The sequence below is a fragment of the Tachysurus vachellii genome, chromosome 13, assembly GCF_030014155.1.
Source record: "Tachysurus vachellii isolate PV-2020 chromosome 13, HZAU_Pvac_v1, whole genome shotgun sequence".
Taxonomy (NCBI): domain Eukaryota; kingdom Metazoa; phylum Chordata; class Actinopteri; order Siluriformes; family Bagridae; genus Tachysurus; species Tachysurus vachellii.
In genome coordinates, this window is record NC_083472.1 from 9,865,691 (window position 1) to 9,893,204 (window position 27,514).

The 27,514-nt window shown below is 38.6% G+C and overlaps 1 protein-coding gene across 3 annotated transcripts in view; it reads right to left on the minus strand.

Annotated features, from left to right (window-relative positions):
• Window positions 1-1,883: 1,883 nt before the first annotated feature.
• LOC132855683 (serine/threonine-protein phosphatase 2A 55 kDa regulatory subunit B beta isoform-like) overlaps window positions 1,884-27,514 on the minus strand; it is a 51,537-nt gene continuing 25,906 nt past the window's right edge. For all 3 annotated transcript variants that reach the window (XM_060884843.1, XM_060884842.1, XM_060884844.1), the window contains 8 exons: window positions 16,928-17,025; window positions 16,187-16,352; window positions 13,377-13,489; window positions 9,871-10,048; window positions 9,112-9,276; window positions 6,321-6,490; window positions 5,804-5,895; window positions 1,884-3,693 (listed from right to left, as the gene is read on the minus strand). In XM_060884843.1, the coding sequence (XP_060740826.1) occupies window positions 3,414-3,693; window positions 5,804-5,895; window positions 6,321-6,490; window positions 9,112-9,276; window positions 9,871-10,048; window positions 13,377-13,489; window positions 16,187-16,352; window positions 16,928-17,025 (1,262 nt within the window). In that variant the 3' untranslated portion in view covers window positions 1,884-3,413. The remainder of the gene's footprint in view (window positions 3,694-5,803; window positions 5,896-6,320; window positions 6,491-9,111; window positions 9,277-9,870; window positions 10,049-13,376; window positions 13,490-16,186; window positions 16,353-16,927; window positions 17,026-27,514) is intronic.

A 27,514-nucleotide genomic window follows, 5' to 3' on the forward strand; every position in this document is an offset into this window, starting at 1 on the left:
ACCTCAAAAGAGAAACCCGTAACCTCGAGTGAAGGTGGAGAAAAACTAAATTAGAGGTTTTTAGAATTGCGTACAAGTACAGTATGTTCAGCTATAGACAGGCTCTAAAAGCTGCTACAGTAGGGCTGAGAACCTGAGCAAACTCATAGAAAATAACATCCCATAATGTTGTGCACTATTACATCAGACTTGCAAATATTATGAACAGCAGCTACATACATTAATCCCTCTCCACTGCTTCTCTCTTTCTACCCATCCCGAGGCATCCAGAAATTGTACCAGCTGCGATCGTCTTCCGTGCGATAAATTTTTTGGACGTCCACTGAGATGAGGCCGACTCTGTGAGGATCCTGAGAGGATCTAGAGATCTACCAGCTCCAGTTGGACTCTGCGATACTAAAGAGGAGATGTGATCTTTTGCATCAGTACAACATTTGTCAGACTGTATATTTATAATCACACCCTCCTGTGTTACCCATATGAGGATGAGGTTCCCCTTTGAGTCTGGTTCCTCTCAAGGTTTCTTCCTTCACCATATAAGGGAGTTTTTCCTCCTCACCACAGTCACCTCAGTCATTCTTTATATTAACCTTTTGTTCTATGTTTATGTTCTGTAAAGCTGCTTTGAGACAATGCCAATTGTAAAAAGCTCTATACAAATGAACTTAAATTGAATTGAATTGAATATTTAGACACCTATTAGTGTAACGCTTTTAAAGGTCACCCTATGAAAGTGTTTTATGCAGAGTTGATGGTACAGCGAAAAGGAATTGTATATTTAATACTATTTTAGGTCTGCGAGTGTAGCAGCTCACAATATGTATCTTTAGTTACCACATGAATCCAAATAAGGGGGGCACGGTGGCTTAGTGGTTAGCACGTTCGCCTCACACCTCCAGGGTCGGGGTTCGATTCCCACCTCCACCTTGTGTGTGTGGAGTTTGCATGTTCTCCCCGTGCCTCGGGGGTTTCCTCCGGGTACTCCGGTTTCCTCCCCCGGTCCAAAGACATGCATGGTAGGTTGATTGGCATCTCTGGAAAATTGTCCGTAGTGTGTGATTGCGTGAGTGAATGAGAGTGTGTGTGCCCTGCGATGGGTTGGCACTTCGTCCAGGTTGTATCCTACCTTGATGCCCAATGACGCCTGAGATAGGCACAGGCTCCCCGTGACCCGAGGTAGTTCGGATAAGCGGTAGAAGATGAATGAATGAATGAATCCAAATAGATTTTCCTCCAAATCGCCACACGGGGGCGCACGTGATCCATTTAAAGGTTATGTGATGGCGCAGTTTAATTGACATTTAAAACAGAGGGCAAAATGGAATTTGTGCCTGTTGTGACCATGTTCAGCATTGGATTTCTCTGTCATGTTACACTCTACAGTGTTGCTTAATGGAAATGAAATATTTTGTGCTTTTTAAGTGCTTATAGGTCTTTATCTATCTAACTGGGGCAATATATTCATATTTTGTTTGTTTGTATAGATCTTTAAAGTAATTTATGTTATTAAACCCATTACTGTGCTTATTCATAAACCTCTAAAATTTGACGGTGATATCTTCAATCTCTAAAATTCTGTGCAAGGTTCCAAAAGAGGTAAAAATGTCTCACACTGAAAGCCAACAGTGTCCTGACATTTTATATCAGACTTATAAATAATAATAATAATAATAATAATAATAATAATAATAATAATAACATTTATTTTTTTATACTGATTAAAAATGTCTGATAAGTCAGTGGAATAGAATGCAAGTGCACCAATAAAAGGGTTAATAAACACACACACACACACACACACACACACACACACACACACACACACACACACACATCTACTTCAAGACAAATCTCACTGTACAAAGTAAGTCAAAATCAATCTATTTCAACTCGCACGTTTTCATTTTTTATTCCAACAAATTCCATTAAGCATAAAGACTGCATGTCATTCAATTGCATTTAAATACATTCTGAGCTATAAAACTTTGTTTCATTAACAAGTTCACAACTGAAATTGGTTAGATGTTACTTTTATTTGTTTTTAAAGGACTTGTACCTAAAATTCCCTGATATCATATATTCTTCATGTCTAGTTAGGCTACATTTTTCGCCGACCTGCCATTTCCTTCCACATCATGAAACATACTTAAAAGTAGGATGGTGCATTAGCCGTCTGAGAGAAATGCACAATAGTGGAACATGTGAGCTGTTTGAATAAGAGGCAAAAGTATTTCATGCTGTTGTTTGCACCCTGTTGAGCAGACATTCTCTTAGATAATTAGAGTGATTTGTCACGAGTGCAATAACAGCTTCCACCTAACACTGCACTGAATGAGTTAAATCCAGGGACGTACACTTCCTAAATCATAAGTCTACAGAGCTGACATCATGACCTGTTTTGCAAAATTCAAGTACTTACATTTTGCGTACTTGAGTACATCATTTTCATTCGTTTTTCCTTACACAAAGCTATTCAGTCCACATTTTATAAAAACAAAAAACAGTCACATTCCACAAACCAACATATCACACCATCCAAAAACACGCATCCCATCAACCCCCTTCCCAACTGCACTCAAGTCCACATACGAAAAGAAGGCACCACAGCTTATTAAATGAAATGGTAACATAAAAAGACGAATAAAACGGCAACGACTTCAGACCACTTAACCTCCATGTTCTCAAAGAATCAAGTAGCAAAGAATTAGAATTATGTCCAGAGATTGTATCTGGTCTTAGCATCAGTGTGCATGACCACATCCAAAGTCCACTTCAGTTTCATCGACAGCTGTGTTGTAGATGAAGGGCTTTAGGGAATGGAGCTGCGTCCTTCCTGTCTAGACCTTCGTCAGCTTCATTATAGAGTGCCCTTTGGTGTCACAATCCTGAGCACTGATGCGAGAGTCAATGAAAAACAGACCAAACAAAACTTACTGATACCGTCCTTAGAGTCAGATCTGTTAAACCTAATAATAATAATACTAATGAAACAGTGCATGTAATGCAGCCCTGTTTCAATTGCAAAACATTGGACATTTCCTTCAAATGGAGAAGTAAATAAATAGAATAAATAAAGGGTGTTAAAGAGAGAAAGAGAGAAAATGTGGTTGTGGTGATGAAAATATGTAAAATAGCATAGCACATATTTTTCCCACTCTCCAGTGCGCAACATGCCTGCGTCCTTAATGCCGGTCTGCTCATGCTCTCCGTTTCCTGCTCCATCTTCAACATAAAAAGTCTACAGCCCACCAGCATCATGGCTCCTGTAGCCAAACACTGGCCCCATGCAGCGATTAGGCACTCCAGTCTGCCTGTTGGTGTGTGTATGTGTCCATGCGTGTATGTGTATGTGTATGTGTGTGTGTTTGTGTATGTGTTTGTGTGTGTGAAGGGCCACCCAGGCTGTGCCTGTATTAGTTGACCTTATCCTGGAAGATATAGAGATTGTTAGTGGCGGCTACAGCGATGATGTTCTCGGAGGGGTGCCAGGTGGTATGAAGGATTTTCTTGCTGAAGTCCAGGCTGTCGACACTGATCTCGTCCTTGCGTCGCTTCCCACCCACACACACTTTGCGTGGCTTCAGGACGGCCCGCGGCTTGCTGTTCTCTCGCGACGCCTCCAGGGTCACATCCCGTTTCGTATTGCGGTCAAACATTCGGAAGAAGTTGTTGTAGGAGCCGGTCATGATCATGCTGTACATCATAAAAAAAACAAACACAGGTTGTAAAATACTGTACAATGTGTGCTAAAGTGTCAAATTAAGTATCATCATCTTAAGACAACATCTGTTTTTCTCCTTCATCCTAGTATTTTTTCCATCGGAGTTTGTCTTTTTGTTTAGAGAACATATGTAGTTCTCTGTAAGTTCACACTAATGATGTTTATGTTATTCTTTAGGTTGCACAGATGAGTGTTTGTTATGGAGCTCATTATGTTTTAATAAATCTTGTTCCCAGATCATCCGCCTTATTTATTCAATCACAAATCACAAAAATGAATGAATGAATGAATTTATTCAGTTATTTAATCATTTATTTATTCATTTATTTATTCATTTATTTTTAAGATATGAAACTGTAATATTAAATGTCTGAATCTTTTTGGTCATAATTTTTCAGTATTTAAATTTTGTTCAAAACTCAGTAAATTGTGAAGCAATAAATATCCATGAATATCATGGATCACATCATGACCAAACTATCTTTACAACACAGAATTTATCTGTTATCTGAAATACTGAGTCTTTTGGGCATTAGTTATATGGTGCACGCATTGTTTAACTGTATCCCATTGTGGAGTTAAAGAAGATAAAATAAAAAAATTGCCTTGTTTGTGCACAGAAAACTGGAGGTGAATACAATAGTACTCTTTGCCACAGATCGCATGCCCTCGACTCTCTTTATTCACACCGGTAGCCACTGCACCAAGTCGCTCCATATTTGCCTTCATCTAGTCGGCAGACATCCAATGTCGCACATTTTGGCAAAAGTTGACAGCGCTCATTGAAAATTAATGATCACTGGTCACTATGTTGCTGCAAGTCGCTGTATGTGTGACTGTAGCATTAGGCAGACTGACTTTTTTTAAAGCACTATGTTTGTTAAATTAGCTCCTTACACAACATGATATTTGGAGCAAAACAGTAAAAGTAATGGTAGAACGTAAGATAAAACAATTCTCCCTCATACTGTTGTTTAATATATTTAGGTTTCATTCTTTTAAAGTGTGAATTATGATAGTGGGCAATAAAAAAGAACTCTTTCCCAGTTCCCATTTTTACATCTGGCTGTTTGTCAGCTTTCCCAGACGGCCTCAATTAAAATAAGTGCATAAATAAAATAAACACAATCACTCGAGCAAGGGACATCTGTTGAAAGCCATTAAACAGAAATGTGCCTAAATGTGGCACAATGGATATAAAAATATAAACAATGAGGTGCATTCACACGATTACATTCACTGTAATAACCTGTGCATTAAAGTGCTATTTATATTCACACAACAGTCCAGAACAGGGATATCAGTGGAGTAGCAGGAATACATTCTTAAGGAGGAGGTTTGAGGATATAAAATAAAGTGTTATACACTGATGCATTATAGGTGAAGTAAAAACAAATTTATAGTTTGATTATTTAAGGTCTGATCTACTGTGAACCAATCCTCCAGAATGGAATTAAAGTAAATAACGGACACCTTCATTCAATGTCAGATTCAGTTAACTATGTAATTGCGATGGTGACTCACCATTGACCTTTTAAGGACATCATCGCAGCACAATTATTGTGTAAAACGTATTTTTTGACATAAAATATTTTTTGTCCTATGTGGATGTTAATAAAATGATATATAATGATGCACTGCTTGTGTGTCATCTGTCAGGATTTGGAAGTGGAATATTTCAAGGTGAATTCATACTTAAAGCATATGATGGGTGGGTGGGTGGATGGATGGATACTTAATTGATCCCTGAGGAAATTCAAGAGTTTATGTAACATATCAAATAATGAAAAGGTTCTGGTCTGCACTTCAAGCTGTCCAGTAACAGGAATTACCTGTCTGTCTAATATGCAAGACTATCAATCAACTAAACCCTGAAAAAAATTTACCATTAACATAGCAGGTAAGATATTAACGTAGATGAAACACTGGATTCGTAACGTAAAATAATCATTTTTTTTTTAACATTTTAAACATATTAAGTTAGTTCACTTATAGTAATTACTGCTGGGGAATATATGTGTAGTGGGAATTAGAGGCATAATGTCTCTTATGTTCATGTTAATAATCGTGAATAGTTCTTACCTGTCTGATCCGTTCCAAACACACTCGAACTTGTCAAAGATGCAGTCGTTCTCATACAGGGAACAGAGTTTACTCCTCAGGTAGTCATGTACCTACAGGAGCACACACAAACAAAAACAGAGTGCATTTCATCAGAAGAGCTACTCTCTCTCTCACTCAGTATTTTGGGAATCCTGTATTTTTAACATAACTGCTGAATTGGTTAATACCGAAATCAGAATTGTCACTTTTGTTCGCAGAGGTTTTGCTTTTCCATTATATCCTTGTATGCATCATGTCATTAACTGTAATATCGATCTGTTTTATTTGCTTACATGTATGGACAGCTGAACCAATATTATTAGGATGTGCAAAACCCGTAAAATCAAAACACACAAAGCAACAAACCTATTTTAAATATGAAGAACGTCCTATTTTCCTATTCTTTTTCACAACGCTATAGTGCACACATCTTAGAATTCTCCTTGAAAAACTCTTTAAGATTTTAAGGAGGAGAAAAGCAAAAGGCAAGCTTCACCTGATAGGTCTCCAGGGGTTTGCTTTCCATGTTCAGGTCCCACACCTTAACCGTCAGATAATCCCGGGTCATTAGGTAGCGTCCGCTGTGGCTGAACTTGACGTCGGAGATGGATGAGATGATTTCAGAAAAAAAGGACCGGTTACTTGGGTCCTCAGGCTCTTCAAAGACTGTGTGAGAAAGTAGAGAAAGAGGAGAAAATTGTTGATTCCAAGTGGCACAATCTCTCAGAATTCTCAACTCTAAGAATTGAATAATAAGTTTCCATCCCACCACAAACCAAATTTGTCACCAGTTCAACAAGATAAATGATCAAGTGTCATTTACTCCCGCCATGCTTTATGTATTGGCTTATGCTGTCTCAGCAGCATATCTAACTGACACATAAAAGCCATGAGCAGAGGGAGTGAGGGAGTGAAGTAGCTCTGTGTAGTTGCACAAAGCACTGGCCACTTGGGCTTGTCTGGATTGAGTGTGTGGGTGTGTGTGTGTCCCAGACAGACATCATGTCACCTGTCATTCCACAAATCCATCGATGTGCAAGTTAAGCTGCATATCGTTCACTAGAGCGTAATGAGATCTCTGGGGAGCTCTGCTGCACGTGGAAAAAAGCTGCAGGGGGTCTCCGTGGCACAGAACACATTGATTTTTCAGAATATTCCTTAGGACAGGGCTAAGATTTATTAATGTAGGAGGAATGCAGGAGGAGGAGGAGGAAGAGGAGGAAGGAATAATACACACACAATACAAATGCACACAGAGTTGTGCAAACCCTGAAATTGACTCTCAAATAAAATACACACTATGCTTCCAGAAGATTTCAGTCATGTCCAGTTTCCCCAGACATGTCTGCACAATGCAGGTGAAAACAACAGCTGTGTGTATGATGCATGTCCACCTCTTCAGATGCTAGAGGAGGTTTCAGAAACAGTTCTTACAGCCTCCCCACAGGGCCAATCCTTCCCCAGCTTACACAACACAAACAGTGTATTCAACAGGATGTCTGTGTGTATGGAGCACCTACCATAACCATAAAGCTCAACAAATGACTGGATTTTTTACCCTCTGAGATATCTAGACATGCAGCGTACCGCCTTGGTGCATTGATTTATTTTTTTCAAACCGCCGCTTAAATGTCAATGTATTCAATCTGGTTTGAAAATGCACACCCCTGCCCATAATCTCACAGCAGACTCTGAGGAGATCCAAAACCCAGAGGAGATCTAAAGGAAATTTATCTGGGTCCAGTTATCAAGTCAGTAACATATATTAAATTTTCAGCATCCATCAAATCATTTAAAAATGAAATTAAGGAGGTAAAGCCTTAACAAACATAATTATATTAAATATTAGCATAAGCTTCACCTTCTTTGTCCCCTGGTGAAGGTGGGAGGTGGGATAATCCCTGTCACGGCTGACGTGCTGTTTGGTCTCTTGGGGAAAGGACAGAGTGGAAGGAGCTGGCTTGCTCTATGCATTTGTAATGTCTGATTCAATGGCGAATACATGGATAGAGCCTGCATGTTGTAAAGTGTCTATTCAAACGAATTTAGTACACCTTACACTGAACATTAACCAGTACTTAATTTTATTCTGACCTAAATTAAACAGGTATAAATGTGTCTGGATATTTGACTTCCTATGTAATTGTATAAGAATTTCACAGGAATTCCTTTTTTTTTATTTTTTGGCTTGCTCCTATGATATTCTTATTGCTATGTTTGAGTTTTTCCCAAAAATGGGAGGTTTGACCTCCAGGACTGTGGGTTCCTGCTTCTGTCCTCTGTGTGTGAAGTTTTCCCCATGTGCTCCACGTGGTTTGTGAGTTTCCTCCAGTTTTCCTCCCTATAGTCTAAAGACATGTGCTGTAGGCTGATTAGAATCATTACATTTTCTGTAGTGTGTGCGTATGAGTGTGACTGTGTCCTGTAATGACTTGGCATCCTGTCCAAAGTGTCCCCTGCATTGTGAACCATCCTCCAGGGATAGACTCCAGGTTTTCTAAATAATATATCCATATAATATATGTGGTACATGAAGTGGACAGATAGATAGACTGTATTTACTGTATAACTACTTCATTTTAATACAGTTTCAAGATTGCAGCGCTATATATCCCGTGGCCATTTGTGATGCTTGAGTATTACTTGAGCAGATCCACAGGAGCAGACAAAAAAAACAAGAAAAATGGAAGATGTCTGAAAAGATGCTAAAGAGCTTGACTGCTTGTTTTGAAAGGTCTGATATGCATCCAAAATCTTTACTCTTTTTTCTGTTTTATCTGTCATTTATCCATCATTTTACTGTTTCATCCAGAGACTACAAGGTGAATGATACAACAGTCCAGCAGGGGGAAATTTCACTAGTCACCAGCTCTCCTTACAATGTTTTTGAGAGGTGGGAGGAAAGCCTACAGAGACGCAAGGAGAATGTGAGAAACTTCACAGAGACAATAATCTGAATTTAGAATAACTGGAAAAAATTCTCTTTAAGACACAGAGAGATGGCATAAATAAATATGAAAGATGACAGAGGATTCTAGCATGTGAACTGTCTCTACATTGTAGCTTGCTGCATCTTCATTTAACGGAATAGAAATGATCAGCTATGTCATTAAGCCACAATTAATTCATCTTTAATATCTATTTTATCCTGGTCAGGGTCCTGGTGTATCTGGAGACTATGAGAGAGGCAACTCCACTGCCACCACCGAGGCACATAACTAGCTTTCTAACTGGAACTGAGGTGAACTTTTTTTATTAAATCATAAAGGAATTGCATGAGTACTCACACTTGGAGTGGTTATCGCAGAGCGCAGCAGCCCTCATGTCGCACAGACGGATGGAGCCTTTACTGCTGCTGTACACAAAAGTGTTGCAGTGGTGTGGGTGAAACTCTGCCGCTGTGATCACCTCTGTCAGCTCCTCCATATTAGCTGGCTTAATGTCGACAATGTCTAAAAACACTGCTTAGGAAATGCTTTAGAATAAACATGGCAAAAAAGAATACAAATATTTACAGAAAAACAGTAAAGTTACTATTTCTATTGTTTTTAGAATGTTAGCATGGATTGCTTAGCCTGTGGAAGCTTAGCTGTGACTAATATAGAAATCCCCTGTGGTATATATTAAGGTCTAAAACTTGTGCAGGTTCCAGACAGACTGTATCATGACACAACCATCCAGGCTGAGTACCTTTTATCAATCAATAGACACTCTGACTCATTGTGTTGATTCTAGAAGAGCTTATATATAGTCCTGCTATTTTTACACTCTCAAAGAATGATGTCATCTATCTCTATTGTGGCCAATCAGAGCCAAAGCACTGAAACATATTTCTGAATCATCAACAACTACAACATCAGCAACAAAAATAGTAGATGAAAATGGAACTATATACAACTGATAAAATGAGATTTCTCTAATGTGATGAGAAATGTTTTTAATTTACATTTGTATTGTCCAGTGATTAGATTTGTCTACTTTCACAGGAGACAAGCTGCATCTCTCTCACACAAAGAACTGTAAAGCAGTGAAGTAATAAAGGATACTGAAACTTCTGTTGGTGATTTCCAGGTGCCACAGGTTGATCCTAAGGTCATCCGTGGACATGTATGTCTCATAGTCACTGTTAACCGAGATGGAGTTGATGTGGTACGTGTGGCCATTGGAGAAAACCCTTCTCGGCGTCGCCTCCACCATGAGGTCCATTGGCCTCAACACGGGTACCTGCAATAACAAGGAAAGAATCAGAATAAGAACACATTCACACTGTTAAAGGACAAAACCAACCCTGAAAGGTTTAAAATAACACTATTTATGATCAATGTATGATCTCCATATTTTCTTTCATCGAAAACATTGTCTATTTTCAGTAATCTATTTTGGTTAACAGATTTCTTATTACTCATGATGCTGTCTAACTGCCAGTTGATACTGGTGCCAGTGGGAATTCATCTCTAACTAAAGTGACTGGTCTCTACTCTTCATTTGTATACTCCATAGCTACCGAATTCAAGCTAATCATCACACAGATGTCCAACTAACCGACTCTCTATAGTCACGTAGCTGCATTGCATTTTGTAACTAAGTCCAACATTTGCTGTCTCCACAACTTGGTGAATAAGAAAAGAAGCTTTTGGTCTTTTGTTTTAGAAGCTAGCAGAGATGTCTGATGTTTCAGCAATAGACAACTACTAACTTCTCAATAATTTAATAAAAAAAATACAAACAAGCATCAACAGAAAATTAGTACTCAGTATCATCACAATCCTGAAAAGAGGGATGTGGAATTATTGAGAACACAATGACTGTGTAAACAAACCATTTTTTTTATTCTTCACAGATATTTCTGTTTCATATTAGACATTCAGGTTAAACATTAAAATCATTTGTTGTTTTCTTGGCAGCTCTTCGCCACTGATCGGTGCTAAAGACAACTGTAATGGCTATTCTGGATGTGTGCCATTGTATTTCACGTCCCACTGTGCTGTGTCTATTCTGTGCTGCACTAAAACCTCTCCTGCAGGTCCTAATTGCACCATGCAGATGTGGTGCACGCCTTGGTCCAAAATGGCACGTTTTGTAGCAGCAGGAAGCCTCTCCTTGTGTGATTTCCTTCTTCTACAGCACATAGCAATAAAGCTTCTCCACACAGCATGAGAGGTGTTTAAAATCAGGCCCTAGAGCAACCTCGGCTATACTAATCATTATCTTCAGGCTCTTAAACTGTCTGAGTGAGTTTTTAGATATGAATATGAATTAGGCTGTTTTAGTTTAAGATGCCACTTAACGACATTTTATTCACATCTAACATGAATAACGACGTTCGTTCTCATGACGATAGTAAGACAAAACGAGCCTGGTTGTTGTCATGCGTGTTGATGAACGTGTTTTTTATTTCCTGTTTAAAGGAATGCTCATAGCTCTGCTCTAGTGAGTATTTAACGAACGATAACACAAGACAAATTTACCATTCTACTATTAGTTTCCAATCAAAGGTCAATGAACAGAATATAAGGCAGCTTTTTAGAGACATAGTGCCAGATCAGAGATCTGTGATCAATGTCCATTAGTTTTTAATCAGAAAAATATTTAGTATAAAACATTTGCATATTTTGTTTACTAACACATGTCTTAGCCAAAATAGTAGTTGGTAAATGGTTGGTTACATAATTGTTTCAATCAGCATTTCTTTGTGTCTTCTGGTTTAAGATTTTCACACCCTTAGGACTTAATAAAGAAGAAATTAGATTTGGTGTTTTAGTTTTCACAGATATTCTTGATTATTATGCTTGTCTACAATTTATTGTTTTTAGACATTGAAATGATTTGGAGTAGAGATTTAATTAAATATGAATATATTTTTCAGAGTGAAAGAAAAATCTTTTCAACAAATACAAATACACAATTAGAATGAGAAATGCACTATTTGTTCATTCAAGCATTTTTTTCTTTTTTTTTAACAAAGCTTGCCAGAAAGGATCTCAGGGCAAGTCACAGAGACTAGAGGTGTCTATAGAGACTGGGATCCTGCAGGATGCTAAAAAACATCATGTGAGCAAGACCCGTTTACAGTGGGATCACAGAAATGAAGCTCACACACCAAACAAAGATCCTGATCGTTAATTTTAAAACGTGGCAGTCCTGAGTAGCTGACTGGTCAGGATTGAGTTGGTTTAAATTATGCTACTTTTGATTTAAACTAAGCTGGTTTAAACTATGCTATTTTGTGGAAATGGTACCTACACTAGCTAGAAACAAAACAAACAAAAATAACTGGATGAGTTGAGATTTAAAAAGTCTCAAGCTCTAGATTGAGCTTGAGTGATGGAGCACTGACCAGATACAAATACAAATAAAGATAGTTGCATCGTGTTACACTCCTAACATGGAGATCATTTTTATTGTTGATTTTACCTTATCTGTTGGATTAATGTTATTTAATGTTTTAATTCATCACTCTTGGTATCTACCATTAAGTCTGTTCACTTGAGGAGAAAAACCACAAACATGAAGGAGTGCAGGAATATGGTGTTGGCAACAAGGGCTGGAAAAAAAATTACAACCTGCCTCATAGACTACACTAGCAATCTTCAGTCCTCTGCTTGTGTGTGATGATAAATCCCTCTCTCCACCTTTAGCGCACATACATTTTATGCTTCAAATCGGATTGCCACCCTTTCCGTGCCATCGGCCGCGTGTCAGGCTAATCTTCCAGACAATGGCGCAAGAGCAGTGTGCTTTAATCCATTAGGCCATGGAGCCACAAACAGAGACACTGCAGTAAACATTAATGGACATTCTGAGTCATGCCCTCCTTTGTAACTGAATTCAATTTGGAAGGAGGGGTAAAAGTGCACAATGGTGAGTGAGAGAGAGAGAGAGAGAGAGAGAGAGAGAGAGATGATCATGTCTCCTTCATTGCACACAATCATCACTCTCGCCAGCTGGCTTTGATTAGGAGAAAGACAGTGTCTATTGATGATAGCAGATCATTTATCAGTGCTGGCTTTGAGCACAGAAAATGTGATTTACACATGGGAATTGAAATGAGTGACTGCTACACGTAACAACAGAATGCACCATAAAGCTTCTGGCGAACTGCTATGACCTGCCGTAGCGTCAGTTTCGTGCAGAAAAGGTTTGTACAAAGCATTCTGTCAAGCTCAAGCCACAGTCATCAGTACTGTGAATAAGATAAAAAAGAGTTTCGTCAGCTATTCAGTTTCTGACAAAGGAAGACATAGTCACCAAATTAGACAAAGCACTGATGCTGCTGTATATTTTTTTGCAGTGCTGCAGCAAGACTCTGTACAGTGAAAGAGCTAGACCCATTTCTGTTATGTGAGAATTTAAAAATCTCACATTTCACATTTCTTAGCTGAGATGCCCAGAAAACTTCAAGTCATCAGTGAATACTTTCAGAATATAAAGTAGATTTACCATCTCTACATACACCTGCCTCAGTGTCTGTTGCATAATTAATGCTAAACACAGTGCATTAATTGTATAGCGTAGTAAGTGTATTAGCTGTATAACATTGCATCATGCTGACCCGTAGTGATGTTATGGTGGAAGGGTCTCGGATCCTCCCATCCTCATCCTTCAGGTTGTAGCCCTCTGGTCTTTTATCTCTTTCACTGATTTTCCACAGCTTCACAGTTTTATCTGGCAGAGAGACACAGCGACATACAGAGAAAGAGAGAGAGAGAGAGAGAGAAGAGAATAAGCAACAAGAGACTGCTCACAATCTGGCACAATAGTGGCAGCTCTCCAGCTCATGCGCCATGTAAGTTATATTGTCTGAAATAATTTAAACAAACCCTTCACTTCTTCAGTATGACCGAAAGGAAGACTAAACCTACCATTGTTTTATAATGCATGACAAACTAATGTAATATGTATCTGTATATTCTGCTTATACACCTTCTTCTTTATTTTCAAAGTCAACATAGTGTTAATACACTCTGCATTAGTTATGGTTAATGTGTGCACCTAACACTTTTATGTCCTCTCCTAACTAGTAACTGCTGTTAGTAATCGGTACAATCCTTTTCAGTTATTCAGTATACATATAGCCAAAGGTATGTGGACACCTGACCAACACTACCATATGTGCTTGCTGAACACCCCATTCCTGATGGCTGTGGAGATTTCCCTATTCATTCACAATTCAGCATTTGTGAGATCAATGTTGGGTGAGAAGGCCTGGGGTGCAGTCTACGTTCCAGATCATCCTGAATGAGTTCAGTGGAGTTGAGGTCAGGGCTCTGTGCAGGCCACTCAAGTTCTTTCACTTGACAAACCATGTCTTCATAGACTTCACTGTGTGAGCCTATTAGTTCCAGTGAAATTGAAAAGCTACATCATACAAATACCTTTTGTATTTAGTGAAACACTATTCAATGTGTAACTAAGTACTAAGTAGTGGACATAGGTGGACATAAATGGCATGATGAATAACAAAACAGTGCACTATCCAGCTTTCCAGGGAATATAATATGTCCACTGGGAATTCGAACAACACTACAAAATGGCTGCACCCCAAATAGTGCACTATACAACGAACAGAGAACGGATTCAACATGGTGATACAGTGAGATTAACTACTGTTATGCAGATAGAGATACACAGGATTCACATACATTTTTAAATGCACTTCTCTGTTACAGTTTTTAAAAAAAGAGTTTTTAAAAAAAAGAGATTATGTAAAATTGCTTATGCAGAGAAAGGACACAAATTTTGAATTTTCAGTAAGAGACCTCCTTCTAAACGGTACAGTCTTTTTTTCATGCTCCCTAAAAATGTAGCCTCACATTCTACAGTGGAAATGCATATGATAGTTTATGGTAAGGGTTCATTCCAGAGGTGGGAGTAAGTCACACATGTGCAAGTCACAAGTAAGTCTCAAGTCTTATCCTTCAAGTCTCAAGCAAGTCCGAGTCATTTTTTGTGAGAGTCAAGTCAAGTCAAGTCAAGTCACTGCTTTATGTCAAGCAAGTCAAGTCAAGTCGTAGCTTGAGTCAAGCAAGTCACTGGCAAGTCATACAGATGTTTGATAATTTAACTAAATGTATATATTAAACAAAGTTAAATCTACAGTATTTATGGACTATGAGTTTTATTTGCAACAAAAATGATTATATGTATTTATTTTTAAAAGGTGTCCACATACAGGTGAGTTGTAAATACAATAAAAAATCTAAAAATGAATAAAAATCAAAACTACAAAGAACAAGATGTAAATGTAACTCAAATAAGGCGTAAAAGCATGAAAAGTTTCAATATGCCTCAAACATGGCAGAAGACCATGGAAAAGTATATATATATAAAAAAGTACAATGGTTTCTATGCAACCAAATGGCATTTTTTGAACAGGCATTCCCTTTTAATGGGACATGAAAACATCCTTAAATTAGATCCTTCCCTTTTAACAACAGAATAACAACAACAAGAAATCACGTCAATCAAAAAACGTAAATTATTGAACCCCACAAACCTTGAAGTTAATTAACTATTTTTATTTTTGGGTGAACTATCCCTTTAAATTGAATGTGTGTGCGTGTGTGTTTGCGTGTGCATGCGAGACAAGAATATGACTGTGCTTGCAACTCTGAAGTTTTTTATTTTTATATTTATGTTTTTTATATATATGTGCATCCCCATAAACGATCCATACGCTTTTCACACAAAGCCTAACACTGAAGACCAATTATAACTGCTATTGCAAAAAAGCTGACATTTCCACATAAAGAGTGACCAACCATTTACACTACATTGCGCTTGCAAAAAATTTAATTTGATAGAACTTTGTCATTCAATTGTGAGCGATGTGGTCACATACTGCTGTTCTTCTCTTCTCATCTTGCACAAAATTCCGGTCCCCCGAAGTTAATTATTTTGGGTGTAGCGACTTCCATGTTTCGTCACGAATGTTAAGGTTTATTAGTTCGTGTGCGCTCTCCCTCTGCTTGCCTGCTGCGTCACGTGGTTAGATTACGCTCTTGCGTGCGTTTAAAAACAGATTTAAAAACAAAATAGACAAAAAAGATAAAAAAAAAAAACGAAAAACAAGTTTTGAGTCATTTAACTCAAGTCCAAGTCAAGTCATGAATGTCAAGGCAAAGTCAAGTCGAGTCTTTTTTAATATTTGTCAAGCAAGTCTCAAGTCTCAACTGTGCGACTTAAGTCCGACTTGAGTCAAGTCATATGACTCGAGTCCCCCATCTCTGGTTCATTCATATTGTGAATATGTTTTGTCTACATTTCACCATTGCCAAAACTGTATTAGTATTTGTCACATTGAGCATCACAGCAGTGAAAAACCAGTGTAAATCCTCAGTGATGCCTGCTCACTCAACTCACCGTTGGTGGAGAGAAGGAAGTACGCTGCATTCTGTTGGGGCAGCCATCTTATTTTGTTGATCTTCTCCTCGATCTCAAGACTCTTTAAGTAGTCAAACTCTGGCTCGTGGCTCTGAAAGGTGCTGTAAACGTTGTACTCTCCTCTCCTTTGAGGTTGGTTCTTACTCTAGATGTCAGACAGAGAAAGTGCAAACAAACATCTCAGACTGGTTTTGAAGCTGATATTATCACTAAATTGTACTCAGTAAACATGACTGACTGGATGTGGGACGTCTAATTGAGTAGCTACAAACTGAATTAGACATAATGCAGCACTGGGCTCTGTCGCAGTCAGCGGTAATGCAGCATATGAATGTATTCATAGGCACTAAATACATAGCAAAATAGAGTGGTTTCCTGTCAGCCGAAAGAATCAATAGAGGTGGAAATTGCTAAAGTAGTACATTAAGGCAAACATGAAGCTGATGTCCTCTTTTGTGTGTATCAGGTTTGTTCATTGAGATATATAAAGTTGTATACTGACCATCTGTAACTATGTCAATTACATTACATTAATACTTTACTATTACTTCATGTAATAGTAATCACTCAGTGGACGGATTTTGGGGGCTCTGATCACAAGCATTTGTACATTAAAAATGTATACAAAGAAAAATAATATAAATATAATAATATATGTTAACAGTTCAGGGTTTGCAGGGGAGAGTGGAGAATGATGTCCGTGCTTAGTCTTGCATTTACCTCCTGCTCCCTCTGGAAAACCACCACACGTCCTCCCTTATCCCCAGTGGCCAAGAGCTCCCCTGTTGAGTTGAACTCAACTGTAGAGATGATGTCAGCTGCAATGGAGGGAGAAAGAAAGAGAGAGTGAGAGAGAGATTTAAGTTTAAACACACTCCCACTGTCTAGCAGGCACCCAAAGATAGAATTACACATTCAATTTGACTGAAGAACAGCAAAGCTGCTGGCAGCATTTTCAGTCAAATCAGATTACACCCCATAAAGAGAAGTGTTAGTGGAGGAGTAACATTGTTAAACAGAGTGTTGTATCTCAAACACTTGTAAGACTGTTTTTTAGTAATCCGCAACTTCATCACATGCTGCATTAGGATACAGGCCACACATATCTGTAGCCCTTTTGTTATGGGCTTTATCTGGGTACCAAGCACACTCTGAGCAAGCAACAGCTTTAAGGGTTTATGGCATGCAAATGTGATATTGTATATTCAAATGTCTTCAAAGCAGGCCAGAATAGTAAATCAAAACAAAATATAAACCTGGCATCTGTATTTTAAAACTGTCCTAGTGACCCATATATTACAGAAAATAGGCTAAAGATGGCTTGTGAGATGATCTGATGCTCTGACCTAGGAAGCACAAAATGTAATCCTCCAAATCATCTTGCACAAAGCAGAATTCACTAGAACATAATCCCCCTTTTTAATCAAAGCACTACCAAAGAGCAGGAGTTCAGCAGACACTGCAATAGATTCGATGTTGCTGTTTCAGGATATTTCCTTACACGCTCCTCTAGAGAGATTGCTCATTCCACTAGAGAGAGGATATGTCGAGGAAATACTACTTTACCCTTCACACAAGCAGGTCCACACCAACAAAAATGAAATGATTACTGAAAAATGCTTATTCAAACCGATTTACTAAGATTTACCTGTGTTTCGTTATAATAGACACGATTAGACATTGTGCAATACACAGAAGGAATAATGCTTTATTCGGTGTTGATACCACAGTTCAGAGCCAGTTATAGAAAGACATAACATGCCAGTGACAATATTAAATCAACAGCTTTATGCAGCTGCACGCCCTAGTCAAGTGCAACAGTCCAGTTCTACTAGATATACAATAATAACCTCTATAAAAAGATGCATAAAAAGCCGTAAAAGTGTTTAAAGAGAAAAAATCAGCCCTTTTAATGACAGCATCCACAGGCTGCCTTGAGTTAGATATCACAAATTTGCATGGAATGGAATAATAGAAATTCAGTATAATAATTTTGTTCAGTTTAAATGTGTCTCCAGTTATGTGCACGTGAAAAATTGAGAAGCACAAATGTAACAGAAAGAGAGAGAGTGTGTGTGTGTGTGTGTGTGTGTGTGTGTGTGTGTGTGTGAGAGAGAGAGAGAGAGAGAGAGAGAGAGGAGCTTTCCTACTCACACCCCCACAGTGGATTTAAAGCTTGGTGAATGGGGGATGAGAGAAAGTGGTTGCCATGGAAACCACATCCATCCCAGTTCGGTGAAGTGTATTACGTTGCGATGTGTGACTTCAGTGCTCATGGCTTGAGTGCTGTCAAAACATACGGAGCAATGGGAGTCATGAGGTCTTTTTATTCCTTCCATCCTCTCAGATTTCCTTCTAGTATAAGTATGTTCTAATAAGTAGGGCTGGACAATATGACGATATAATATTAATATTAGTGTAAAGTATGTCACAATACGCTTTTCTGAAATATCGTTGATCATCTTTTTATTATTAAAAAATAAGTGCATAAATGGTTATATTAAAGGGGCTAGAAATAGAAGCAGCTGATGTGATTTATAACAGATATGTTTGCTGTAACACTCATGGCTGTTTGTGTGCAAAGCTAAATATCCTTTACATTACATTATACATGATACGTAGAAATGCTTTCAACAATCTTGATATGATTATATTTGTCATTTTGCTCACCCATAAGTTTAAGACCTGGTTATCAAAGGATCAGACTGCACTGACCTTTGCCAATCTAAGATACTTATTTCTTTCCCATGTTGCTACAGCCAATCTGACTCAGCTGCAATAATAATTGCACAAACCATGTAACATATAAATCCAGCTCTTTGTGAGAGGTCTTATTTTGGTAAGCAGTCTCACTAAGACCTGATACCAGCTTTAGGGGTATAATAGAGTGTAAATGCGGGTGGTGATGGAAGCAGGATTGAGAGGATTATCACTGGGGCCCTGCTGTTTCCTGGACACACTGGTGAATGTCTGGGGATATAAACAGGCATGATGTGAATTCCACATCCTTCCAGTGGCCAAATAGGTAGCATAACCCTAATCCCTTACACACAAGGTGAGTTTAGATGTGCGAGCCACTTGATTCTGTCATTTATATGAATCTGACCTGTGTGTTTTTTTAAGCCAGGTGGTTGACAGAGAGACAAAGAGACAGATCACACATAAGGCAGCATGATCTCACAGAAGCTGAAAGTAGAGAGGAAAAGCAGGCCAGAGAAGAAATTCATCATAATCACACTCCACTGTAGAAAGCCAGTATGCAAATCAGATACCCTGTGGGCCTTCTCTTGCATTAAATGCGCTTTAAATCCTTTTCACCCTCAGGATGCTGGAAAAAAACCTGCATCCTTGAGCTGGATCACATATACAGATATGCCTCATTATCAACACATTGGACTAGCGTAATCGCTAAAAGCTATAATGAGCTTGCTGTGTCCTCCCTTAAGATAGACATGTGCAAACCAGACACTGGGGATCTGCTTATGTCAGATCTACAGATCCTATCAGTTTAAAGACTGAGGAATGTTTCCCCTCAAGTGACCCATTTTTCTGAAGTTCCCAACACACAGATAGGATAATACACCAAAGTACAAGCATGTGTATAATAAATTCTTCAGGCAGCCAGGGCAAAGGGTTTTAAGTCACATGATTGCACACTGTTTTGGTCAGATGACAGAATCCGCCCTTGACAGAAATGGCAAACTCTCATCGCTCACACACTATAAAGTAGGTTACCGTGCCATCCTGTCCTATCACAGCATCGCTGCTGGATGTAGAACATGTATCATTAGTGCCTCGCCATCACTGAGGCAGCTTGGGAAAAGAGAGTGAAATGCAAAAGAACATCCTTCTACCCCAGCACCATAACAGACTCCAATCCCCATTTATTTTCCTTTCTATTGTATTTACAGACTGAGTTTCCTGACCTCTGGGCCAACACAATAAGCAGATGATTGAATCACAGAGATCTCAAAGGGGAATGCAGGGAGCTGAGAAAGGCAATGACTAGCTTAGGGAGAAGTGAGACTGACATGGTGGTGAAATTAAACAGGAAGTTGATATGATAATCTAAACAGATAAGATTTAAGGTAATTGTCAAATCAACCTTCAAAAAACACAAAGAGCATGTGGATCCCCAGCACCGCAGTGTGATAGCACAGTGGAGCTGATACTGCAGTATGTAGGTCACCGTGTGTCTCTGATACTCAACAGCACTACCGGGAACACTTCCACACTTTCAGCCACGTATGATTCCTCAGTCAGTGCCAATTCTGTAGCCATCCAATGCAAAATAAAGGTCATTTCTTTTTCTTTGGTTTAAAACTAATTGTATAATCAGAACTGCAGGTATTAAGAAGGAAGCTGGCAGGATGTAGGGTGGAAGAGCGCCCTAAAACCTTGGCCATGGCTCCTGAGATTAGAGCACTTCTGCTGAGCTCTGCATGTCCAACGGATCAGGCTGCAAAGAAGATTCCATTCAAACACACATGCGCAAAGACACCCCTTCCTGAGAGCTCTGGAGTGTGGACACTACTGAGCCTTGATGTGCTGAGCTGTCTAGTGGAAAAGACATTCTAGCTATTTTTTTTTTTTCAAAATGGTGGCTCTTACATCAGCTTGTGACTGAAATTTGAGACTGTATTTCCACTTGCATCTACTTCCACCCCCATGTTCAGTAATCTTGGGTCCTGATTTGGTGAGATTCCAGATAGCACAAGCTAATTTGTTTGTGTAACTGAATCAAAATACATGTTGCAGGTGATACATGGGAATTGTGTCACATGTAGGGTAAGGAAACAAAAAAACGTAAATGAAGTTTTGTGTGGGTTTGTTCATAAATAACTGCAGCGTGTTAAATTCTTGAAGATGTCGAGCTGAAGTAATCACAGTCTCTATTTAAATGCTGCTGGAATCAGAGTATGAATGCAGCATTGCCATGAAGATATTTAATCATCGTTTTAAGAAGGTTTAAGACATCTTTGTTAAATCTTGTCATTCATAAAATCAAGTTACAAAATATATAATTTACTATCCAACTGGACGAAATATAATTTACTATCCAACTGGACGAAATATAATTTCGTATAATTTCGAGGTCCGGACAGCTGAGTCACTGGCTATTTTCAAGCGGCGGTTGAAGACCTACTTCTTCAGGAAACACTTCAACTAGCACTTCCTTATCTTTTGCATTTAAAAAAAAAAAAAAAAAAAAAAAAACACCCTTTGACACTTTTTCATTGTAACTTTGAACAAATGTTTTAAACTCATGGTATCTTAAGTATGTAACTTAGTGAGCCAGCATTAATGTATCCAATGTTAGAGATTTAGGCACTTATGTACGTCGCTCTGGATAAGGGTGCCAAATGCTGTAAATGTAAATGTAAAAATAATTTACTATCTAACTGGACGAAATGGTAATAATACTGATGCCGCTCAGATTGAGTACAAGATTATTAAGAAATAAAAATAATGACAAAACATATGATCATGTATTTGTTACTATGCCTTGCTCTAACACTGTCTGGTGGAAAAGTACTATTCAACATGGTGAACAAAAAGTTATTATATACCTGTTCCCCTTCTGTGCATTATCTCTTTGTATTTATAAAGCCCTAGCTTTGTTGTTGGGAAAAAGAGCTCAGTGGTGTTTTATTCTGATTCTTCAAGCACAATCACGTCCTCCTGTGAAGTTTTCACAACGGAAAATTATACCAAATCAACCAATCAATCTCTTCCACTTAATCCACCCTACAACAAACACGTGTTACAGCCACTGGACCGCTGTGCTACTAGCCGTGCATGCTTTGTAACATGTATTGGGCATATCGACTGACTCCCCAATCAGTAGACGACTCTGCGAGGCGATGTCTGGCTATTTCAAAAGCAGAGATATATAAAGGGCAGCTGGTGGGCCAGCAAACACAGCAGGTCTGGACTCATTTCAGCAGACACAAGTGGTGATCTGAGAACAGTGCACACTGGGGTAATCATCTCTACCACCTGCTGATCCCAAACGCCATGGCTGCTGGCTTTCTTTTACACTTCTTAGAGGTGGGGCCTCTGTCTCGACAATACTTTGCTGTGTAGAGAAGAGAGTAAAAGCCAATTAACCCCATTTCTTGGGGAAAAAAAACGGTACCACGAAGTAAGGAGTGTGTGGGGAGGGGTTTGGTGTTGTGTGTGTGTGTGTATTAGGAGAGGGCTTGTAAAAGCTTGTAATGGCCTTCTTTTCACACATCATTAACAGATACATAATTTTCCCACAGATGTACAAAACACGGGGGGGGCACGGTGGCTTAGTGGTTAGCACGTTCGCCTCACACCTCCAGGGTCGGGGTTCGATTCCCGCCTCCACCTTGTGTGTGTGGAGTTTGCATGTTCTCCCCGTGCCTCGGGGGTTTCCTCCGGGTACTCCGGTTTCCTCCCCCTGGTCCAAAGACATGCATGGTAGGTTGATTGGCATCTCTGGAAAATTGTCCCTAGTGTGTGAATGAGTGTGTGTGTGTGCGCCCTGCGATGGGTTGGCACTCCGTCCAGGGTGAATCCTGCCTTGATGCCCGATGACGCCTGAGATAGGCACAGGCTCCCCGTGACCCGAGGTAGTTCGGATAAGCGGTAGAAAATGAATGAATGAATGAATGAATGTACAAAACACAATGGAAGGTATAATATATACTTTGAATACAAAGAGCGGTGAAACTCAGCAAACATGTCACTGTGATTTACACAAAAAGGTGTGTGTGTGTTTGTGCTGCTTTTTATATAATGCTCGTCCTTAGTTCATTCACCAGGATTCAGCTTTTCAGACATAATGATGAGGCAAGAGAGAAACCTATTTTTTAATTTCTGGTTATTGCTCCAGTATGGATCCCACAGGAAAAAGTCAGTGCACCCAGTGCACTAATCTTCAACATGCCCAAACCCTCTCTCCCTCTCTCTCTCTCTCTCTCTCTCTCTCTCTCTCTCTCTCTCTCTCTCTCTGCAATATTTTCGCCTCACAGTTTTCTCCTGAATAATCAATGTGGCCCCGTTGGGTTCGAGAGATATTTCTTTTTATGACCGAAATCTTAAACTGTAGCCTGGGGAGATTTGTGTTGGCAGTCTCGTTTGCTGCACTTTGCTAACCCACCACCCCATCCCAACCCCCCCCAAACCTCTCTCATTCTTGTAGCAGCAATAATAACACTCAACATTCTGTACAGTGTGGGGCAGTAACCGTGAGCGAGAGCTGGGGTGTAAATTGTGCTGGCAGGGTGGGTGTATTAGTATCAGCCCCCATCGAGTTGTTCTCAGTCTGCATGTCTGGGCCGTGTTCTGAGCACTGAGGGACCACTCTGCTATTTTTACCAACACAGCTTCTCTGAGAACATTATATCTTAGACCAAATAGAAAAAGAGAAGCGCATTAATCTACATTCATATTGCTGCTGTTTAGCCTTGCTTAAAATGCAATCAAATAAATTGAATCATATGGATAATGTAGTAGCTGGATAACGTATTTCTGTGTTAAAACCACAAACATAACCTTCAAATAAGTCTAATAATACAGATCCAACAATAACAGTAATGTATGTTAATAAATATTTCATCATCTCCTTTTTTAATTGACCAAACTTCCAGATATATGCAGATTAGCAACAAAGATCTTAAACACACACTATTCAATGCATATGCCTTATTAAATGACGGGAGAAAGAAGTTAAACGGTATTGCTTAAATGAAATGGATTAAATTGCATTATTTTATTTAATAAACTATGTTAAAGGAGTACATATACAGTTATAGTTTAAACTGGCAACTTAAATTTAAACTGGCAGTATTAAATAATAAATAGTGTGGTGCAGTTAGTGTTTTGCCAGTTAGACTATGGATGCATCTCTATCCCATCTCTAGTTCAGTATTCAGTGATTTGTTTAAGGTTTTTTTTTTAAAAAATGTAAAATTTTTTAAGGATTTTTTTAAGATTTCCATTTTAAGGTCTTTTTCAATTAAAAAAAATCCTTCCAGTGAACTAAAACATTTCTCCCTAAAATACTTGCACAATGCCCCACAATCCAGTGAGAATCAATGCCACCTTATGATCTCATTATGGGAAATGACAATATTTTCTGAAGCTCAAAAAAATGATGGAAGAACTCAACTTTGTCTAGAAAGATAAATAGCTTGTTATCGTTGTTGTAGCTCTTAAATGATTAGCAATGTTTTTTTTACATTCTATATATGGCTTATTGGAGTCTAAAGACTTTTCAATGTTTAATGATTTAAAAAAAAATATCATTAACTAGCCTACAATCCTGCTCGAAGAAATGTGTAATTAAGGTATAAATTTTTCTGACATTTAAAACTAAAGTATTTTATACATTTGGATTTTTACAGTGACTGATAAGCCATCCCAATGTGTAATGAGCCACAGACCTTACTAAGTGCCTGAACCTGTGTAAACCATGTACTGATTCCTAGGGAGGTGACTGCTACCTTTCTATCACTGACCCATTACTATAATGTTTAAGGAATTTAATAAACTATATATTTCCTTTACAAATAAAACAAAGCACTGCACTTTGTGGTTTTCTTTTCCCCGTTCACTAATTCAGACTGCACATCCACAGCACAAATCCATCTCTGTCAAGCCATATATGCTACAGATGCTATGTTTGTAGTACAGCTACAAATCCTTTTTCAGCAGGTCCTCAATCAGAAAGCAGGTTGTTTAGGACAAGCATAGGAATGAAGAGATATGTAAGCATGTACGTTTTGGGCAATTAAGCCCACCAAGCACAAATGAAGATGAAGGTCGAGCCTCCATAACAGCACCAGCACATCAATCGTACCGCTATTAGCCAAATGTCATTCTGATGGCATCTCTCGTATGCTAATGAGGTGCACTGAGTCTGTACAGTTGTCTCCATCCTCTGAGCCTGCACATAGGAGAATAAGTAATATGAAAATTTATATCAATTTAAATATCACATTGAGTCCATTAATGTAGGAACCATTAAGCATGGGAATCATCACATCTTAAAAATATATCAATTGTCCTCCACTGTTGGCTTTATTTTTTCACATCATTTGCTTCAATTAACTTTAAATACACAAATGGGAAAGCAAGACATCCCAAAGAGCTATACTTTACTCTAACCTTCAAGCCTGCTTTCAATGTCTTTCCATGTCTTCTCTGGATAATGACAACATAATCGAATGAAAGAAACACATGCATGAATGTGCATGTGTAAATAAGGAAAATAGGTAAATAGGAAAATACTGTATGAAAAGCAAGCGGTATCTTTGTAAAATCTTTAAAAAGATGTGTTCCACCACATCTCCTCACTTAGGCAGCCTAATCAACTATGTTAGCACATTTTCTAGTGAATTCCAGCCAGTTCTCTCAAAACAGCTTTTTTCCACAGCTTTCATTCATTCATTCATTCATTAAAGTACAGCTGGAGCAGAATGGAAAGTTTCCCCAAAATGTAATTTCTGGGTGAACATGCTGCTGAAGTGCCTGGTATTGATGTGTCAGCCATGTTGCCAAATTAATCCTACTTTACACATGCAAAAAAATGTTGCACACGTTATCACTATGACTCCCGTGACTACCATTTCGAGGATTTAATATCTTAAGCTCTATTCCAAAAGCAAATATTTGAGTTGATTTTACTTCATATCAACACAGCTTTTAGAGGTCATTCATTAAATATTAACACTTAGGCAATATGAAAAATGTCTTTACACACCCCTAATGTTCATGTGATAATATGATAGGTTTCTTCACTGTTTAATACAAGATGGAAATGCTAATAGAGGGCATACTGGTAATTTCAGGCACATTTACATACCTCGTTTTTACCCTCTGTACCCTGTGAGATGCCTGTCAGTATTTTATTAGGTCTGGGACTTAAGAAACCACTAGTGGGGTTACTAAGTTACCTTGTGAAATTGAATTACCTGGACTGTGGCACTTTAGTAAATTAGACAATGTGGTGTGCACATGCTTGGAGTGTATTTTGTGAGGTCACCTTATCAAGTCATTGTGCTTCTTGCACTGATTGTGTGGAGAAAGGTCAATTGAATCAGAATAATCGCATTATGCCATTCTAAAAAGCAATACAAGCAATTATCTGTGTGTACAGCCAAATCTCCTGTGCATTACATTGCATTACGTGTAGAGGTATGAACAATCTCACATGAGAATTCTTCAGTCATTTCAATCTAGGGCACCCTTCCTAAAAACCTAGTAGTGTCACTGTGTATGTTTCTATAGCAGAAAGGACAAAGTTTCCACGTCATTATAATGTGAGGCATCCACAGCTTCAGGATGTCCCCACTGGGGAGACAGCATCATCATAGCAGTTGTCCAGTCAGTGAATTACTGACTTAGGAGCTGATATTAGAGGTAAATAATGGGAAGAGCATAGAACTGGCCACTGTCTATAACAATTACAGAGGAAAGAGTTGGCCAGTATAATGTTTGAGATTAGTACACTGGAAAACATTTACATCTGATTAGAGAGAATAAGGTTGTGTAAGCATTAAGGGGCTGTGGATGGGGGTAGGGAATTAATGAGGTTGGTATGCAAAATTTAATTTAGTTGTGAGGATTGGGACCTGAACCTTTTAAATTACCTATTCAGAAAAAAACATGACCATGTATACAAACTGACTCACTGCAGTGAGGTTTCTAGAAGAAGGTACTATTAACTATTATAGAAGATATATTAACTTATATTCCACCCAACTTTTAATGGACATTCAATGTTCAGTTCTGACTACAGACCGGCTTGCATATGGCTCAGATAGACAGCCTGGTCAGCCTCAGTCAGCTGCAATCAGACAGGCATTTAGAGACAGTGGGGTGCAGGTTACTCATGTATGTGTGAGACTAAAAGTTACAAGTTTGATTTACAGACTGGCTCTGAGTGGTCATAAACAGCTTCTGAGCTTGCAGGCAGCTGATTGCTTCTTTTAACTGCCTCAGTATTACAGAAGTGTTTATAATCAGTGTTATTAATCCCAGTATTATTAATCAATGAAAAGAAAGGTGCCCTCTGCTGAGTAAGGATCAGTGATTTGACCCCATCTGAGCTGTGTGCATGGTAAGAGGACACTCGCATGGAAATATGCTGCATCCAATTCTATCATTCTCTCTTAAAATAAAATCTAATTTTAGATTTATTACCAATCTGAGAGAATGAAAAAACAAGACAGATAATCATGTAAAAAGATTTGGTTCAGGCTAAGGTTTCTACAGGGTTTCAATGTGTCTATGTAGAGGTTCTCCAAATTTATGCTAAATTGTCCATTTAGCTGT